Below are 20512 nucleotides of genomic sequence, written 5' to 3'. Positions count from 1 at the left end.
CTACGCATGTTTCCCGCCCCTTCCTGTTGCAGAAGGAATTGAGTCGCTGACACAGGAAGTCCAGACAGGAAGTACACACACCTGCTGGCAGGGGACATTGTGAGGGCATGTGGTAGTGAGGGCGTGTGGTAGTGAGGGTGTATTGACTTGCGTGGTAGTGAGGGCGAGCAGTGGCTTCACTACTAGTCAGGTGTCCACCTTCACAGGGCCTGAGTCAGGGTTAGATGGTTCCTCCGTGCTGGGCTCTACAATGGGGTCAACAGGCTCTACAAGGGGGTCAACAGGCTCTATAATGGGGTCAACAGGCTCTACAATGGGGTCAACAGGCTCTGCCCTGGGGTCAACAGGCTCTGCCATGGGGTCAACAGGCTCTGCCAAGGGGTCATCAGGCTCTGCCCTGGGGTCAACAGGCTCTACCCTGGGGTCAACAGGCTCTATCCTGGGGTCAACAGGCTCTACCCTGGGGTCAACAGGCTCTGCCCTGGGGTCAACAGGCTCTGCCCTGGGGTCAACAGGCTCTGCCCTGGGGTCAACAGGCTCTGCCCTGGGGTCAACAGGCTCTGCCCTGGGATCAACAGGCTCTGCCCTGGGGTCCACAGGCTCTGCCCTGGGGTCAACAGGCTCTATCCTGGGGTCAACAGGCTCTGACGGAGCCCACACTCCTCTCACTCCACTGTCCTCCTCCTCTCCATTCACTATCTTCTCCCACTGGCCAAGGTTTTCCCTGTGGAAAAACAATCATACTAGGATCAAAAGGCCAGTAGGAAGACAGTGTGTGTGTGTGTGTGTGTGTGTGCGTGTGTGTGTGTGTGTGCGTGTGCGTGTATGTGAAGGTTCACGTGAGGTATGTTTTATTAGTGAAAACATTGTACATTCATTACTCTATCCCCTACGTTTCCTCTGCCTAACCCACCGGGTGCTTTAAAGCCTGACTGACCTTGATCCTTTGGGAATGTAAACAAAGTAAAATATCAAAACGCCTGGTTTTTGTGTCAACACACACACACACACACACACACACACAAACACACACACACACACACACACACACACACACACACACAGACACACACACACACACACACACACACACACACACACGCTCACGCAACGAATGTGCTACGCGGGCCTGATAAATATTACAGACAAACACACTGGAAACTGTACACATGATGCAGATATGTGTGTAGTCTATGGTGTGTGTAGTCTATGTAATATATGGTGTGTGTAGTCTATGTAATATATGGTGTGTGTAGTCTATGGTGTGTGTAGTCTATGTAATATATGGTGTGTGTAGTCTATGTAATATATGGTGTGTCTAGTCTATGTAATATATGGTGTGTGTAGTCTATGTAATATATGGTGTGTGTAGTCTATGTAATATATTGGTGTGTGTAGTCTATGTAATATATGGTGTGTAGTCTATGTAATATATGGTGTGTGTAGTCTATGTAATATATGGTGTGTAGTATATGTAATATATGGTGTGTGAAGTCTATGTAATATATGGTGTGTAGTCTATGTAATATATGGTGTGTGTAATATATGGTGTGTGTAGTCTATGTAATATATGGTGTGTAGTCTATGTAATATATGGTGTGTGTAGTCTATGTAATATATGGTGTGTAGTCTATGTAATATATGATGTGTGTAGTCTATGGTGTGTGTAGTCTATGTAATATATGGTGTGTGTAGTCTATGGTGTGTGAAGTCTATGTAATATATGGTGTGTGTAGTTTATGTAATATATGGTGTGTAGTCTATGGTGTGTGTAGTCTATGTAATATATGGTGTGTGTAGTCTATGTAGTATATGGTGTGTGTAGTCTATGGTGTGTGTAGTCTATATAATATATGGTGTGTGTAGTCTATGTAATATATGGTGTGTGTAGTCTATGTAATATATGGTATTTGTAGTCTATGTAATATATGGTGTGTAGTATATGTAATATATGGTGTGTGTAGTCTATGTAATATATGGTGTGTAGTCTATGTAATATATGGTGTGTGTAGTCTATGTAATATATGGTGTGTAGTCTATGTAATATATGGTGTGTGTAGTCTATGGTGTGTGTAGTCTATGTAATATATGGTGTGTGTAGTCTATGTAATATATGGTGTGTGTAGTCTATGTAATATATGGTGTGTGTAGTCTATGTAATATATGGTGTGTAGTCTATGGTGTGTGTAGTCTATGTAATATATGGTGTGTGTAGTCTATGTAATATATGGTGTGTGTAGTCTATGGTGTGTGTAGTCTATGTAATGTATGGTGTGTGTAGTCTATGTAATATATGGTGTGTAGTCTATGTAATATATGGTGTGTAGTCTGTGGTGTGGGTAGTCTATGTAATATATGGTGTGTGTAGTCTGTGGTGTGTGTAGTCTATGTAATATATGGTGTGTGTAGTCTATGTAATATATGGTGTGCGTAGATTATGTAATATATGGTGTGTGTAGTCTATGTAATATATGGTGTGTAGTCGATGTAATATATGGTGTGTGTAGTCTATGTAATATATGGTGTGTAGTCTATGTAATATATGGTGTGTGTAGTCTATGGTGTGTCTAGTCTATGTAATATATGGTGTGTGTAGTCTATGTAATATATGGTGTGTCTAGTCTATGTAATATATGGTGTGTGTAGTCTATGTAATATATGGTGTGTGTAGTATATGTAATATATGGTGTGTGTAGTCTATGGTGTGTCTAGTCTATGTAATATATGGTGTGTCTAGTCTATGTAATATATGGTGTGTGTAGTCTATGGTGTGTCTAGTCTATGTAATATATGGTGTGTGTAGTCTATGTAATATATGGTCTGTAGTCTGTGGTGTGTGTAGTCTATGTAATATATGGTGTGTGTAGTCTATGTAATATATGGTGTGTGTAGTCTATGTAATAAATGGTGTGTAGTCTGTGGTGTGTGTAGTCTATGTAATATATGGTGTGTCTAGTCTATGTAATATATGGTGTCTAGTCTATGTAGTATATGGTGTGTGTAGTCTATGTAATATATGGTGTGTGTAGTCTATGTAATATATGGTGTGTAGTCTATGTAATATATGGTGTGTGTAGTCTATGTAGTATATGGTGTGTGTAGTCTATGTAATATATGGTGTGTGTAGTCTATGTAATATATGGTGTCTAGTCTATGTAATATATGGTGTCTAGTCTATGTAATATATGGTGTGTAGTCTATGCAATATATGGTGTGTAGTCTATGTAATATATGGTGTGTGTAGTCTATGTAATATATGGTGTCTAGTATATGTAATATATGGTGTGTGTAGTCTATGTAATATATGGTGTGTGTAGTCTATGTAATATATGGTGTGTGTAGTATATGTAATATATGGTGTCTAGTATATGTAATATATGGTGTGTGTAGTCTATGTAATATATGGTATGTGTAGTCTATGTAATATATCGTGTGTGTAGTCTATGTAATATATGGTGTGTAGTCTATGGTGTGTGTAGTCTATGTAATATATGGTGTGTGTAGTCTATGTAATATATGGTGTGTGTAGTCTATGTAATATATGGTGTGTGTAGTCTATGTTATAGATGGTGTGTGTAATATATGGTGTGTGTAGTCTATGTAATATATGGTGTGTGTAGTCTATGTAATATATGGTGTGTGTAGTCTATGTAATATATGGTGTGTGTAGTCTATGGTGTGTGTAGTCTATGTAATACATGGTGTGTAGTCTATGTAATATATGGTGTGTGTAGTCTATGTAATATATGGCGTGTGTAGTCTATGTAATATATGGTGTGTAGTCTATGTAATATATGGTGTGTAGTCTGTGGTGTGGGTAGTCTATGTAATATATGGTGTGTGTAGTCTGTGGTTTTTGTAGTCTATGTAATATATGGTGTGTGTAGTCTATGTAATATATGGTGTGCGTAGATTATGTAATATATGGTGTGTGTAGTCTATGTAATATATGGTGTGTAGTCTATGTAATATATGGTGTGTGTAGTCTATGTAATAAATCGTGTGTGTAGTCTATGTAATATATCGTGTGTGTAGTCTATGTAATATATGGTGTGTAGTCTATGGTGTGTGTAGTCTATGTAATATATGGTGTGTGTAGTCTATGTAATATATGGTGTGTGTAGTCTATGTAATATATGGTGTGTGTAGTCTATGTTATAGATGGTGTGTGTAATATATGGTGTGTGTAGTCTATGCAATATATGGTGTGTGTAGTCTATGTAATATATGGTGTCTAGTCTATGTAATATATGGTGTGTGTAGTCTATGTAATATATGGTGTGTGTAGTCTATGGTGTGTGTAGTCTATGTAATATATGGTGTGTGTAGTCTATGTAATATATGGTGTGTAGTCTATGGTGTGTGTAGTCTATGTAATATATGGTGTGTGTAGTCTATGTAATATATGGTGTGTGTAGTCTATGGTATGTGTAGTCTATTTAATATATGGTGTGTGTAGTCTATGTAATATATGGTGTGTGTAGACTATGTAATATATGGTGTGTAGTCTATGTAATATATGGTGTGTAGTCTGTGGTGTGGGTAGTCTATGTAATATATGGTGTGTGTATTCTGTGGTTTTTGTAGTCTATGTAATATATGGTGTGTGTAGTCTATGTAATATATGGTGTGCGTAGATTATGTAATATATGGTGTGTGTAGTCTATGTATAATATGGTGTGTAGTCTATGTAATATATGGTGTGTGTAGTCTATGTAATATATGGTGTCTAGTCTATGTAATATATGGTGTGTGTAGTCTATGGTGTGTCTAGTCTATGTAATATATGGTGTGTGTAGTCTATGTAATATATGGTGTGTCTAGTCTATGTAATATATGGTGTGTGTAGTCTATGTAATATATGGTGTGTGTAGTATATGTAATATATGGTGTGTGTAGTCTATGGTGTGTCTAGTCTATGTAATATATGGTGTGTCTAGTCTATGTAATATATGGTGTGTGTAGTCTATGGTGTGTCTAGTCTATGTAATATATGGTGTGTGTGTAGTCTATGTAATATATGGTCTGTAGTCTGTGGTGTGTGTAGTCTATGTAATATATGGTGTGTGTAGTCTATGTAATATATGGTGTGTGTAGTCTATGTAATAAATTGTGTGTAGTCTGTGGTGTGTGTAGTCTATGTAATATATGGTGTGTCTAGTCTATGTAATATATGGTGTCTAGTCTATGTAGTATATGGTGTGTGTAGTCTATGTAATATATGGTGTGTGTAGTCTATGTAATATATGTTGTGTAGTCTATGTAATATATGTTGTCTATTCTATGTAGTATATGGTGTGTGTAGTCTATGTAATATATGGTGTGTGTAGTCTATGTAATATATGGTGTCTAGTCTATGTAATATATGGTGTGTGTAGTCTATGTAGTATATGGTGTGTGTAGTCTATGTAATATATGGTGTTTGTAGTCTATGTAATATATGGTGTCTAGTCTATGTAATATATGGTGTCTAGTCTATGTAATATATGGTGTGTAGTCTATGTAATATATGGTGTGTAGTCTATGTAATATATGGTGTGTGTAGTCTATGTAATATATGGTGTCTATTATATGTAATATATGGTGTGTGTAGTCTATGTAATATATGGTGTGTGTAGTCTATGTAATATATGGTGTGTGTAGTCTATGTAATATATGGTGTGTGTAGTATATGTAATATATGGTGTCTAGTATATGTAATATATGGTGTGTGTAGTCTATGTAAAATAAGGTGTGTGTAGTATATGTCATATATGGTGTCTAGTCTATGTAATATATGGTGTGTGTGTAGTCTATGTAATATATCGTGTGTGTAGTCTATGTAATATATCGTGTGTGTAGTCTATGTAATATATGGTGTCTAGTCTATGGTGTGTGTAGTCTATGTAATATATAGTGTGTGTAGTCTATGTAATATATGGTGTGTGTAGTCTATGTAATATATGGTGTGTGTAGTCTATGTAATAGATGGTGTGTGTAATATATGGTGTGTGTAGTCTATGTAATATATGGTGTGTGTAGTCTATGTAATATATGGTGTCTAGTCTATGTAATATATGGTGTGTGTAGTTTATGTAATATATGGTGTGTGTAGTCTATGGTCTGTGTAGTCTATGTAATATATGGTGTGTGTAGTCTATGTAATATATGGTGTGTGTAGTCTATGTAATATATGGTGTGTGTAGTCTATGGTGTGTGTAGTCTATGTAATACATGGTGTGTAGTCTATGTAATATATGGTGTGTAGTCTATGTAATACATGGTGTGTGTAATATATGGTGTGTGTAGTCTATGTAATATATGGTGTGTAGTCTATGTAATATATTGTGTCTAGTCTATGTAGTATATGGTGTGTGTAGTCTATGTAATATATGGTGTGTGTAGTATATGTAATATATGGTGTCTAGTCTATGTAATATATGGTGTGTGTAGTCTATGGTGTGTGTAGTCTATGTAATATATGGTGTGTGTAGTCTATGTAATATATGGTGTGTGTAGTATATGTAATATATGGTATGTGTAGTCTATGTAATATATGGTGTGTGTAGTCTATGTAATATATGGTGTGTGTAGTCTATGTAATATATGGTGTGTGTAGTCTATGTAATATATGGTGTCTAGTCTATGTAATATATGGTGTGTGTAGTCTATGTAGTATATGGTGTCTAGTATATGTAATATATGGTGTGTGTAGTCTATGTAATATATGGTGTCTAGTCTATGGAATATATGGTGTCTAGTCTATGTAATATATGGTGTCTAGTCTATGTAATATATGGTGTGTGTAGTTTTATTAATATATGGTGTCTAGTATATGTAATATATGGTGTGTAGTCTATGTAATATATGGTGTGTGTAGTCTATGTAATATATGGTGTCTAGTCTATGTAATATATGGTGTGTGTAGTATATGTAATATATGGTGTCTAGTCTATGTAATATATGGTGTGTGTAGTCTATGTAATATATGGTGTGTGTAGTCTATGTAATATATGGTGTGTAGTCTATGGTGTGTGTAGTCTATGTAATATATGGTGTGTGTAGTCTATGTAATATATGGTGTGTGTAGTCTATGTAATATATGGTGTGTGTAGTCTATGGTGTGTGTAGTCTATGCAGTATATGGTGTGTGTAGTCTATGTAATATATGGTGTGTGTAGTCTATGTAATATATGGTGTGTGTAGTCTATGGTGTGTGTAGTCTATGTAATATATGGTGTGTGTAGTCTATGTAATATATGGTGTGTGTAGTCTACGTAATATATGGTGTGTAGTCTATGGTGTGTGTAGTCTATGTAATATATGGTGTGTGTAGTCTATGTCATATATGGTGTGTGTAGTCTATGTAATATATGGTGTGTGTAGTCTATGGTGTGTGTAGTCTATGTAATATATGGTGTGTGTAGTCTATGTAATATATGGTGTGTGTAGTCTATGTAATATATGGTGTGTGTAGTCTATGGTGTGTGTAGTCTATGTAATATATGGTGTGTGTAGTCTATGTAATATATGGTGTGTGTAGTCTATGTAATATATGGTGTGTGTAGTCTATGTAATATATGGTGTGTGTAGTCTATGTAATATATGGTGTCTAGTCTATGTAATATATGGTGTGTGTAGTCTATGTAGTATATGGTGTCTAGTATATGTAATATATGGTGTGTGTAGTCTATGTAATATATGGTGTCTAGTCTATGGAATATATGGTGTCTAGTCTATGTAATATATGGTGTCTAGTCTATGTAATATATGGTGTGTGTAGTTTTATTAATATATGGTGTCTAGTATATGTAATATATGGTGTGTAGTCTATGTAATATATGGTGTGTGTAGTCTATGTAATATATGGTGTCTAGTCTATGTAATATATGGTGTGTGTAGTATATGTAATATATGGTGTCTAGTCTATGTAATATATGGTGTGTGTAGTCTATGTAATATATGGTGTGTGTAGTCTATGTAATATATGGTGTGTAGTCTATGGTGTGTGTAGTCTATGTAATATATGGTGTGTGTAGTCTATGTAATATATGGTGTGTGTAGTCTATGTAATATATGGTGTGTGTAGTCTATGGTGTGTGTAGTCTATGCAGTATATGGTGTGTGTAGTCTATGTAATATATGGTGTGTGTAGTCTATGTAATATATGGTGTGTGTAGTCTATGGTGTGTGTAGTCTATGTAATATATGGTGTGTGTAGTCTATGTAATATATGGTGTGTGTAGTCTACGTAATATATGGTGTGTAGTCTATGGTGTGTGTAGTCTATGTAATATATGGTGTGTGTAGTCTATGTCATATATGGTGTGTGTAGTCTATGTAATATATGGTGTGTGTAGTCTATGGTGTGTGTAGTCTATGTAATATATGGTGTGTGTAGTCTATGTAATATATGGTGTGTGTAGTCTATGTAATATATGGTGTGTGTAGTCTATGGTGTGTGTAGTCTATGTAATATATGGTGTGTGTAGTCTATGTAATATATGGTGTGTGTAGTCTATGTAATATATGGTGTGTGTAGTCTATGTAATATATGGTGTGTGTAGTCTATGGTGTGTGTATTCTATGTAATATATGGTAAGTAGTCTATGTAATATATGATGTGTAGTCTATGTAATATATAGTCTATGTGGTTGGTGTATTGTATGTTACTCACTTGCAGGCTTGTAGAAGAGGGCCAGAAGGGGGGAAGAGCTCAGATAAGGTGGTATAACATGGGAGTGCAACAGCATTGTAGAACCCTACCTACAGAAACAGACAAGGAGAATGCATGTGATTGGATAAGAACAACAATGTATTCCCGACAATGACCTAAAAAAAAGTCCACAGATCTGATGGGACTGGATGGGAAAGCAACATGATGTAAACTACGTGGAGTGGAGCTGTTGTTTCCACCTACACCTGTCTCAGGTCAGTAAAGGGGCGGGAACAAGGGGCACATCCAGCCAGAATGAGACGCAGCCTAGGTAATGTTCTTAGTGTGTGTGTGTGTGTGTGTGTGTGTGTGTAGTTCTTACCTGCCCCTGAGGAACCTCTTCCTTCTTATCTCTGTCCATCATAGGGATGGGCTGTATACCTATCTTCTTCATCTCATCCCCCTGTAGAGGAGAGGAGGAGGAGGAGGAGGAGGAGGAGGAGGAGGAGGAGGAGGAGGAGGAGAGGAGGAGGAGGAGGAGGGGGAGGGAGAGAGGAGGAGGAGGACGAGAGGAGGAGGAGAGGAGGAGGAGGAGGAGGAGGAGGAGGAGGAGGAGAGGAGGGGAGGGGAGGAGGAGGAGGAGGAGGGAGAGAGGAGGGAGAGAGGTGGAGGAGGAGGAGGAGGAGGAGGAGGAGGAGGAGGAGGAGGAGGAGGAGAGGAGGAGGAGGATTCATAATTCATTCATAATCCATTCATAACCCATTAATTCATAATCCATTAATTCATAAACCATTAATTCATAGTCCATTAATTCATAATCCATTCATAACCCATTCATAATTAATTCATTCCCCATTCATACATAATCCATCCATTCATAATTCATTCATAACCCATTCATCTTAATCCATTCATAACCCATTCATTCATAATCCATTCATAACCCATTCATAATTCATTCATAACCCATTCATTCATAATCCATTCATTCATAATTCATTCATAATTCATTCGTTATTAATGAATTGATTAACTCTTTACAACAGTAGTATTGTAGTACACTCTTAGAAAAGAAGGTGCTACCTAAAACTACAAAGGGTTCTTCAATTGTCCCCGTAGGATAACTCTCTGAAAATAATTGTTTTTTTTGTTCCAAGTGGAACACTTCCGCTAATACAATGTTCTACGTGGAACCCTTTCACCATCAAAGTGTTCCACCTGTAACCTAAAAAGGTTCTCTTTTGGGGACAAACAATGAATCCTTTTGGTGGTTGAGTGTGGTGAGTTATACTACTGTACCTCAGCCCAGAACTCAGCGTAGATATCATTGGCTGTGAGTCGCGTGATTGGCCACAGCTTGGTAACGGAACACAGGTCACATGCTGTCATCATCAGACCAATCACACGGTCCCTGAGGAAAGAGAAGTATTTATTTTGATGTATTTATGATTTATTTATATCTACAGTTCAGAATGTATTCAGACCCCTTGATCTTTCCCACATTTTGTTACGTTACATACAGCCTTATTCTAAAATGGAATAAATCAATAAAAATCCCTCATCAATCTACACACGACCCTAAGCACACAGCCAAGACAACGCAGGAGTGGGCTTCGGGAAAAGTCTCTGAATGTCCTTGAGTGACCCAGCCAGAGCCCGGACTTGAACCCGATTGAAAATCTCTGAAGAGACCTGAAAATAGCTGTGCAGCGACGCTCCCCATCCAACCTGACAGAGCTTGAGAGGATCTGCAGAGAAGAATGGGAGAAACTCCACCAAATAAAGGTGTGCCAAGCTTGTAGCGTCATACCTAAAAAAGGATCAAGACTGTAATGGCTGCCAAAGGTACTTCAACAAAGTACTGAGTAAAGGGTCTGAATACTTATGTAAATGTAATATTTCATTCATTTATTTTTTATGTCTAAAATGTAAAAAAAAAAGTTTTTGCTTTGTTATTACGGGGTATTGTGATGTCATTATGGGGTATTGTGATGTCATTATGGGGTATTGTGATGTCATTATGGGGTATTGTGATGTCATTATGGGGTATTGTGATGTCATTATGGGTGTATTGTGTGTAGATTGATGAGGAAAAAAAGCTATTTAATTTTAGAATAAGGCTGTAATGTAACAAAATGTGGAAAAAGTCAAGGGGTCTGAATACTTTCCTATAATGCACTGTATTTCCAGATGCATGAGAATGAGTGTAGTTGTCCCCTGACTCGATTAGTCTTTTCTAACTGTTGCCATGCTGACCCAAACCACCGTGACGCTGACCCAAACCACAGTGATGCTGACCAAAACCACCGTGATGTTGACCCAAAACACAGTGATGCTGACCCAAAACACAGGGATGCTGACCCAAACCACCGTGATGCTGACCCAAAACCACCGTGATGCTGACCCAAACCACCGTGATGCTGACCCAAAACCCCTGTGATGCTGACCCAAACCACCGTGATGCTGACCCAAAACACAGTGATGCTGACCAAAACCACTGTGATGCTGACCCAAAACACAGTGATGCTGACCAAAACCACAGTGATGCTGACCCAAAACCCCTGTGATGCTGACCCAAACCACCGTGATGCTGACCAAAAACACAGGGATGCTGACCCAAACCACTGTGATGCTGACCCAAAACACAGTGATGCTGACCCAAAACCACTGTGATGCTGACCCAAAACACAGTGATGCTGACCCAAAACCACCGTGATGCTGACCCAAAACACTGTGTGATAAAATAGTTTTTTTTCTCTCTTTACGTTGACCTGTTCAGCACGGTTCCAGGAACTATAGTGGATGTGTAACCATGGCAGCTCAGTGAGCTTGGTCTGATTTGGCTTGGTTCAGGTCCAGTGTGTGTGTGTGTGTGTGTGTGTGTGTGTGTGTGTGTGTGTGTGTGTGTGTGTGTGTGTGTGTGTGTGTGTGTGTGTGTGTGTGTGACCTCTAACCTGTGTTGGTGGTTGTCCAGGTCCAGTGTGTGCGTGTGTGTGTGTGTGACCTCTGACCTGTGTTGGTGGTTGTCCAGGTCCAGAGCTCCAGTGCTCAGTAGTTCAGCTAGCTGTTTGCGGTTGCCGAAGTAGAGCGCCAGATCTGTAGCGATGATGGCCTTGTGGATGACCTCTAACACCTGCTCGTACTCACTGGAAGTCAGGTTGGAGAAAATATTGTGCCCTTCCAGCTATGGGAAACAAAGAGATCAATAAAAAGCACAAGCTCTGCTCATGAGGCGTTCGGCTCAGCTAGGCTTAGGATGGATAGCCAGAGGGTATGTCCTGAGGCGGAGAAGTAGGTCGTTTAAAGTTTGGGGTAGTTAGGAATACTTCAGGGACTTTAGGAATACTTCAGGGACTTTAATGTTGGGGGTAGCTAGGAATACTTCAGGGACTTTAATGTTGGGGGTAGCTAGGAATACTTCAGGGACTTTGACATTGGGGGTAGTTACGAATAGTTCAGGGACTTTAATGTTGGGGTAGCTAGGAATAGTTCAGGGACTTTAACGTTGGGGGTAGCTAGGAATACTTCAGGGACTTTAACGTTGGGGGTTAGTTAGGAATACTTCTCAGGGCTGGGGTTAATATAAGAGGTAAATTGAAATTCTAATTTAAAGGCTATCTATTTTCAATTTCTCAATAAATTTTAAAAGTAAAAGCTATTTATTTCCCACTTTTTAAGTTTTCAATTCAATGAAAATTTGAATGAATTATCTTAATTGGAATTGACCCCAACCCTGACATTTGGGAGGACAAGGATTCAAGGTACATGATCATCATCTACCAATGATAAAGATTTGAATTGGGAGGTGACACAGGTTAATAACAATGTGTGTGCGTTTGTGTGAGTGTGTGGTATAACACACACACACACACACACACTGCTGTATAGGGCAGCTATAGTGTGTGTGTGTGTGTGTGTGTGTGATGATTTTTCTGTGTAACATTGTAGTGTTGATTCAGTAATAGTGAAATTAACACTGAATGGTGTAGAACAACCAAAGTTATTATTTACAGAGTAGATATAGGTAGATAGGTAGAGTAAAACAGCCACACCAATCATTAGCATTTTCCCGGCATGCTGCAATGCAGCTTGACTTTTAAGGATTGTTTTTAATATCTGTGTTTTTGCATGTGCATTGAGTAACAAAGCATTGTCTCAACCAGCTTCATGAGGTAGTCACCTGGAATGCATTTCAATTAACAGGTGGGCCTTGTTAAAAGCTAATTTGTGGTATTTATTTCCTTGTTAAAACGTTTGAGCCAATCAGTTGTGTTGTGACAAGGTAGGGGTGGTATACAGAAGATACCCCTATAACCAAAGAGAAATGACAGTCCATCATTACTTTAAGACATGATGTCCATATGGAACATTTCAAGAACTTTGAAAGTTTCTTCAAGTGCAGTCACAGAAACCATCAAACGCTATGATGAAACTGGCTCTCATGAGGACCGCCACAGGAAAGGAAGACCCAGAGTTACCTCTGCTGCAGAGGATACGTTCATTAGAGTTACCAGCCTCAGAAATTGCAGCCCAAATAAATGCTTCACAGAGTTCAAGTAATAGACACATCTCAACATCAACTGTTCAGAGGAGACCCAGTGAATCAGGCCTTCATGGTCGAATTGCTGCAAAGAAACCACTACTAAAGGACACCAATAACAAGAAGAGAGTTGCTTGAGCCAAGATACACGAGCAATGGACATTAGACCAGTGGAAATCTGTCTTTTGGTCTGGAGTCCAAATTTGTTGTGTCTTTGTGAGATGCAGAGTAGGTGAACGGATGATCTCTGCATGTGTGGTTTCCAACGTAAAGCTTGCAGGAGGAGGTGTGGGGTTGCTTTGCTGGGGACACTGTGATTTATTTAGAATTCAAGGCACACTTAACCAGCATGGCTGCCACAGCATTCTGCAGCAATACGCCATCCTATCTGTTTTGGGCTTAGTGGGTCTATCATTTGTTTTTCAACAAGACAATGATCCAACACACCTCCAGGCTGTGTAAGGGCTATATGACTAAGAAGGAGAATGATGGAGTGCTTCATCAGATGACCTGGCCTCTACAGTCACCCGACTTCAACCCAATTGAGATGGTTTGGGATGAGTTGGACCGCAGAGTGAAGGAAAAGCAGTCAACAAGCGCTCACCATATGTGGGAACTCCTTCAAGACTGTTGGAAAAGCATTCCAGGTGAAGCTGGTTGAGAGAATGCCAAGTGTGTGCAAAGCTGTCATCAAGGCAAAGGGATTCTTCTACTTTGAAGAATCTCAAATATAAAATATATTTAGATTTGTTTAACACTTTTTTGGTCACTAAATGATTCTACATGATAGGTGTTATTCATTTTTTTAATGTCTTCACTATTATGATGCAGAGAATAGTCAAAACTGTACTTTTGACTGGTACTGAATGTAATGTATTGTCATAAAGTAAAATGTTAAAGATAACATTCGCCCCCTTATCTCACCTTATTTGCTCACATCGTATATAGACTTGTTTATACTGTATTATTGACTGTATGTTTGTTTTACTCCATGTGTAACTCTGTGTCGTTGTTTGTGTCGAACTGCTTTGCTTTATCTTGGTCAGGTCGAAGTTGTAAATGAGAACTTGTTCTCAACTACCCTACCTGGTTAAATAAAGGTGATCTGGCCTACCTGGTTAAATAAAGGTGATCTAGTCTACCTGGTTAAATAAAGGTGATCTGGTCTACCTGGTTAAATAAAGGTGATCTGGCCTACCTGGTTAAATAAAGGTGATCTGGTCTACCTGGTTAAATAAAGGTGATCTGGTCTACCTGGTTAAATAAAGGTGATCTGGTCTACCTGGTTAAATAAAGGTGATCTGGTCTACCTGGTTAAATAAAGGTGATATGGTCTACCTGGATAAATAAAGGTGATCTGGTCTACCTGGTTAAATAAAGGTGATCTGGTCTACCTGGTTAAATAAAGGTGATCTGGTCTACCTGGTTAAATAAAGGTGATCTGGTCTACCTGGTTATATAAAGGTGATATGGTCTACCTGGATAAATAAAGGTGATCTGGTCTACCTGGTTAAATAAAGGTGATCTGGTCTACCTGGTTAAATAAAGGTGATCTGGTCTACCTGGTTAAATAAAGGTGATCTGGTCTACCTGGTTAAATAAAGGATGGATACAGTCTGGGAGAAGTGGTATTCCTACCTGGTAAATGGATACAGTCTGGGAGAAGTGGTGTTCCTACCTGGTAAATGGATACAGTCTGGGAGAAGTGGTGTTCCTACCTGGTAAATGGATACAGTCTGGGAGATGTGGTGTTCCTACCTGGTAAATGGATACAGTCTGGGAGAAGTGGTACTCCTACCTGGTAAATGGATACAGTCTGGGAGAAGTGGTATTCCTACCTGGTAAATGGATACAGTCTGGGAGAAGTGGTGTTCCTACCTGGTAAATGGATACAGTCTGGGAGATGTGGTGTTCCTACCTGGTAAATGGATACAGTCTGGGAGAAGTGGTATTCCTACCTGGTAAATGGATACAGTCTGGGAGATGTGGTGTTCCTACCTGGTAAATGGATACAGTCTGGGAGAAGTGGTGTTCCTACCTGGTAAATGGATACAGTCTGGGAGAAGTGGTGTTCCTACCTGGTAAATGGATACAGTCTGGGAGAAGTGGTGTTCCTACCTGGTAAATGGATACAGTCTGGGAGAAGTGGTGTTCCTACCTGGTAAATGGATACAGTCTGGGAGAAGTGGTGTTCCTACCTGGTAAATGGATACAGTCTGGGAGAAGTGGTGTTCCTACCTGGTAAATGGATACAGTCTGGGAGATGTGGTGTTCCTACCTGGAGGATGGATACAGTCTGGGAGAAGTGGTATTCCTACCTGGTAAATGGATACAGTCTGGGAGAAGTGGTGTTCCTACCTGGAGGATGGATACAGTCTGGGAGAAGTGGTATTCCTACCTGGTAAATGGATACAGTCTGGGAGATGTGGTGTTCCTACCTGGTAAATGGATACAGTCTGGGTGAAGTGGTATTCCTACCTGGTAAATGGATACAGTCTGGGTGAAGTGGAATTCCTACCTGGTAGATGGATACAGTCTGGGAGAAGTGGTATTCCTACCTGGTAAATGGATACAGTCTGGGTGAAGTGGTATTCCTACCTGGTAAATGGATACAGTCTGGGTGAAGTGGTATTCCTACCTGGTAGATGGATACAGTCTGGGAGAAGTGGTATTCCTACCTGGTAAATGGATACAGTCTGGGAGAAGTGGTATTCCTACCTGGTAAATGGATACAGTCTGGGAGAAGTGGTATTCCTACCTGGTAAATGGATACAGTCTGGGAGAAGTGGTATTCCTACCTGGTAAATGGATACAGTCTGGGAGATGTGGTATTCCTACCTGGTAAATGGATACAGTCTGGGAGAAGTGGTGTTCCTACCTGGTGGATGGATACAGTCTGGGAGAAGTGGTATTCCTACCTGGTAAATGGATACAGTCTGGGAGAAGTGGTGTTCCTACCTGGAGGATGGATACAGTCTGGGAGAAGTGGTGCTGCTCCATTGTAGATGTGCTGTACAGGGCAGCTAGAGGATGGTCAAACTTCTGTAGGTAGGTGTTACTGTATCCTCGATGGTCCAGATCATGACATAGACAGGCTATCAGCAGACCCTTCTTCTGTTGATGGGGGAGCAAATGGGGGAGAGATGATAGGGGAAGAGACAGAGAGGATGGGGGGAGAGAGAGAAGATAGGGGGAGAGAGAGTGTGGATAAGGGGAGAGAGAGTGTGGATAGGGGGAGAGAGAGTGTTGATAGGGGGAGAGAGAGAGGATAGGGGGAGAGAGAGGATGGGAGAGAGAGAGGGGATAGGAGAGAGAGAGGATAGGGGGAGAGAGAGAGGGGATAGGGGAGAGAGAGAGGATAGGGGGAGAGAGAGTGGATAGGGGGAGAGAGAGAGAGGATAGGGGAGAGGTAGATAGAGAGGATAGGGGAGAGATGAGAGAGGATAGAGGGAGAGAGAGAGAGGATAGGGAGAGAGAGAGGATGGGGGAGAGAGAGAGAGAGAGAGAGAGAGAGAGAGAGAGAGAGAGAGAGAGAGGATAGGGAGAGAAAGAGGATAGGGGGAGATAGAGGATAGTGGGAGAGAGAGAGAAGATAGGGGCAGAGAGAGAGAGGATATTGGGAGAGAGAGAGAGGATAGGGGAGAGAGAGAGGATAGTGGGAGAGAGAGAGGATAGGGGAGAGCGAGAGGATAGGGGAGAGAGAGAGGATAGGGGGGAGAGAGAGAGGATAGGGGGAGTGAGAGAGGATAGGGGGAGCGAGAAAGGATGGGGAGAGAGAGAGGAAATTGGGAGAGAGAGAGGATAGGGGGAGAGAGAGAGAAGATGGGGAAAGAGAGAGAGGATTGAGGGAGTGAGAGAGGATAGGGGGAGCGAGAAAGGATAGGGAGAGAGAGAGGATAGGGAGAGAGAGAGAGAGAGAGAGAGAGAGAGAGAGGATGGGGAGAGAGAGGACAGGGAGAGAGAGGATACGGGAGAGAGAGAAAGGGGGAGGATAGGGGGAGAGAGGGAGAGGATAAGGGAAGAGAGAGAGAAGATAGAGGGAGAGAGAGAGGATAGGGAGAGAGAGAGAGTATTATTTATAGTTATTATTATAGTATTTTAATGTTTGAATGAAAAACGTGCCTAAAGTAAACTGCCTATTTCTCAGGCCCAGAAGCTAGAATATGCATATAATTGGCAGATAGGATAGAAAACACTCTAAAGTTTCCAAAACTGTCAAAATATTGTCTGTGAGTATAACAGAACTGATATTGCAGGCGAAAATCTGAGGAAAATCCATCCAGGAAGTGTTGTTTTTCTGAAACCTTTTCCATTGAAATCTTCCATTTTAAAGGGATATCAACCAGATTCCTTTCCCTGTGGCTTCCACAAGGTGTGAACAGTCTTTAGACATAGTTTCAGGCTTTTATTCTGAAAAATGAGCGAGAATGATCACATCGTGTCAGTGGATAGCCAGATGTCCTTAGATTTGTTCATGCGTGCGCCACTGGAGAGACCTTTTCTCTCTCTCTCCTAAACAACGTGAGGCTTGATTATAAAAAAACGTTTGACATGTTTCTACGAACTTTACGGATACTATTTGGAATTTTCGTCTGCCCGTCGTGACCTGCACGAGCCTGTGGATTACTAAACAAAACGCGTCAACCAAATGGAGGTTTTTGGAATTAAAAATAATATTTTTCGAACAAAACAAACATTTATTGTGTAACTGGGAGTGTTGTGAGTGCAAACATACGAAGATCATCAAAGGTAAGCGATTCATTGTATTGCTTTTTTGACTTTCGTGGCCAATCTACTTTGCTGTTTTTAATGTTTTGTCTGCTGAGAGACCTTACATAAACGCTTGGTTTGCTTTCACCGTAAAGCTTTTTTGAAATCTGACATGCAGGTGGATTAACAACAAGTTAAGCTTTGGTATATTGCACTTGTGATTTCATGAAAATGAAATATTTGTAGTAATTTAATGTGAATTTGGCGCTCTGCATGTTGCCGAAATGATCCCGCTAAAGGGATCTGTGCGCCAAGATTAAATGACTGAATTGGAATGGATTTGACCGCAACTTTAATCTTTCTGAACCTTTATTTGAACTCTTGACTGACTGTGTTATTGACACACTGACGGACAGGCAGGCAGGCAGACAGACAGAGAGACGGACGGACGGACAGGCAGGCAGGCGGGGAGACAAACAGAGAGACAGACAGACAGACAGACAGAGAGAGACGGACGGACAGACAGGCAGGCGGGGAGACAAAACAGAGAGACAAACAGGCAGGCAGACAGACAGGCGGGCAGACAGAGAGACAGACAGACATGCAGGCAGGCAGACAGAGAGACGGACGGACGGACGGACGGATGGACGGACAGACAGACAGACAGAGAGAGACATACCTCTATCTCAGTGAAGATGCCGGTGGTCTTCTGCAGTATGGCGTACATACAGTGAGCCACGTTCACCGCATGTTTCCAGTTGTGGTAGGGAACACGCCGATAATTCTTCCTCACAGACATTGTGAACCTGCACAACTTCTCCAACTCAAAACTAGAAGGAGGAGGGGGGGGGGAGAGGGGAGAGAAAGAGGAAGGATTGGGGGAGAGGTAGGGAGAGGATAGGGGAGAGGGAGAGAGAGGATGGGGGAGAGAGAGAGGATAGGTGGAGAGGTAGGGAGAGGATAGGGGTGAGAGAGAGAGGATGAGAGAGGATGGGGACAAAGATGGGGGAGAGGTAGGGAGAGGATAGGGGAGAGAGAGCGAGGGGGTGAGGAGAGAGAGAGGATGGGGGAGAGGTAGGGAGAGGATGGGGAGAGAGAGAGGATGGGGGGAGAGAGAGGATGGGGAGAGAGAGGATGGGGAGAGAGAGGGGATAGGGGAGAGGTAGCGAGAGGATAGGAGAGAGAGAGAGGATAGGGGGAGAGGATGGGGAGAGAGAGAGGATAGGGGGAGAGGATGGGGAGAGAGAGAGAGGATAGGGGGAGAGGATGGGGAGAGAGAGAGGATAGGGGAGAGGATGGGGAGAGAGATAGAGGATAGGGGAGAGGATGGGGAGAGAGAGAGGATAGGGGGAGAGAATGGGAGAGGATAGGAGAGAGAGAGAGAGGATGGGGAGAGGTAGGGAGAGGATAGGAGAGAGGGAGAGAGGATGGGGAGAGGTAGGGAGAGGATAGGAGAGAGAGATAGAGGATAGGGGGAGAGGTAGGGAGAGGATAGGAGAGAGAGATAGAGGATAGGGGGAGAGGTAAGGAGAGGATAGAAGAGAGAGAGAGGGGATGGGGGAGAGGTAGGGAGAGGATGGGGAGAGGTAGAGAGAGAGACAGCAACATGGTTAGACCCAACCAAAACATGAGAAAAGTGAAAGCATGGATGTCATCAACTCATTCTAAACAGGGTTAGGGAGGGGAGGAGAAAGAGAGGGGGAGAAAAAGAGAGAGAGGATTGGGGGAGAGGTAGGGAGAGGATGGGGAGGGGAGAGAGAGAGAGAAAGAGCGTCTGAGGTCATCTGCCTTTGGTCTAAAGAGCAGGAACCCAGACTTCATCAAAGTAATTAAATACAGACATTGCATCCTACAAGAAACCTGGTATAGAGGAGACGGACCCACTGGTTGCCCTCTAGATTACAGAGAGCTGGTAGTCCCATCCACCACACTACCAGGTGGGTGGTATAGAGGAGACGGACCCACTGGTTGTCCTCTAGGTTACAGAGAGCTGGTAGTCCCATCCACCACACTACCAGGTGGGTGGTATAGAGGATATGGACCCACTGGTTGTCCTCTAGAATACAGAGAGCTGGTAGTCCCATCCACCACACTACCAGGTGTGAAACATGGTATAAGGGAGATGTAACCACTGGTTGCCCTCTAGGTTACAGAGTGCTGGTAGTCCCATCCACTACCAGGTGTGAAACATGGTATAAGGGAGACGGACCCACTGGTTGCCCTCTAGGTTACAGAGAGCTGGTAGTCCCATCCACCACACTACCAGGTGTGAAACAGGGTATAAGGGAGACGGACCCACTGGTTGCCCTCTAGGTTACAGAGTGCTGGTAGTCCCATCCACTACCAGGTGTGAAACATGGTATAATGGAGACGGACCCACTGGTTGCCCTCTATGTTACAGAGAGCTGGTAGTCCCATCCACTACCAGGTGTGAAACATGGTATAAGGGAGACGGACCCACTGGTTGCCCTCTAGGTTACAGAGAGCTGGTAGTCCCATCCACCACACTACCAGGTGTGAAACATGGTATAAGGGAGACGGACCCACTGGTTGCCCTCTAGGTTACAGAGTGCTGGTAGTCCCATCCACTACCAGGTGTGAAACAGGGAGGAGCAGACCTAACCCAG

The 20512-nt window shown here is 41.5% G+C and overlaps 1 protein-coding gene across 1 annotated transcript in view; it reads right to left on the bottom strand.

Moving 5' to 3' along the window:
• Positions 1-186: 186 nt before the first annotated feature.
• LOC139377183 (cAMP and cAMP-inhibited cGMP 3',5'-cyclic phosphodiesterase 10A-like) overlaps positions 187-20512 on the bottom strand; it is a 56378-nt gene continuing 36052 nt past the window's right edge. The window contains exons 14-20 of the mRNA XM_071120185.1: positions 18565-18715; positions 16134-16289; positions 11647-11819; positions 9935-10046; positions 9018-9098; positions 8657-8745; positions 187-724 (exon numbers count right to left, since the gene is read on the bottom strand). Coding sequence (XP_070976286.1) covers positions 187-724; positions 8657-8745; positions 9018-9098; positions 9935-10046; positions 11647-11819; positions 16134-16289; positions 18565-18715 — 1300 coding nt within the window. The remainder of the gene's footprint in view (positions 725-8656; positions 8746-9017; positions 9099-9934; positions 10047-11646; positions 11820-16133; positions 16290-18564; positions 18716-20512) is intronic.

Source organism: Oncorhynchus clarkii, chromosome 20, assembly GCF_045791955.1.
Source record: "Oncorhynchus clarkii lewisi isolate Uvic-CL-2024 chromosome 20, UVic_Ocla_1.0, whole genome shotgun sequence".
NCBI lineage: Eukaryota > Metazoa > Chordata > Actinopteri > Salmoniformes > Salmonidae > Oncorhynchus > Oncorhynchus clarkii.
The sequence above is the reverse complement of the archived record's forward strand: the minus strand, read 5'-3'. Positions and strand labels throughout refer to the sequence as shown.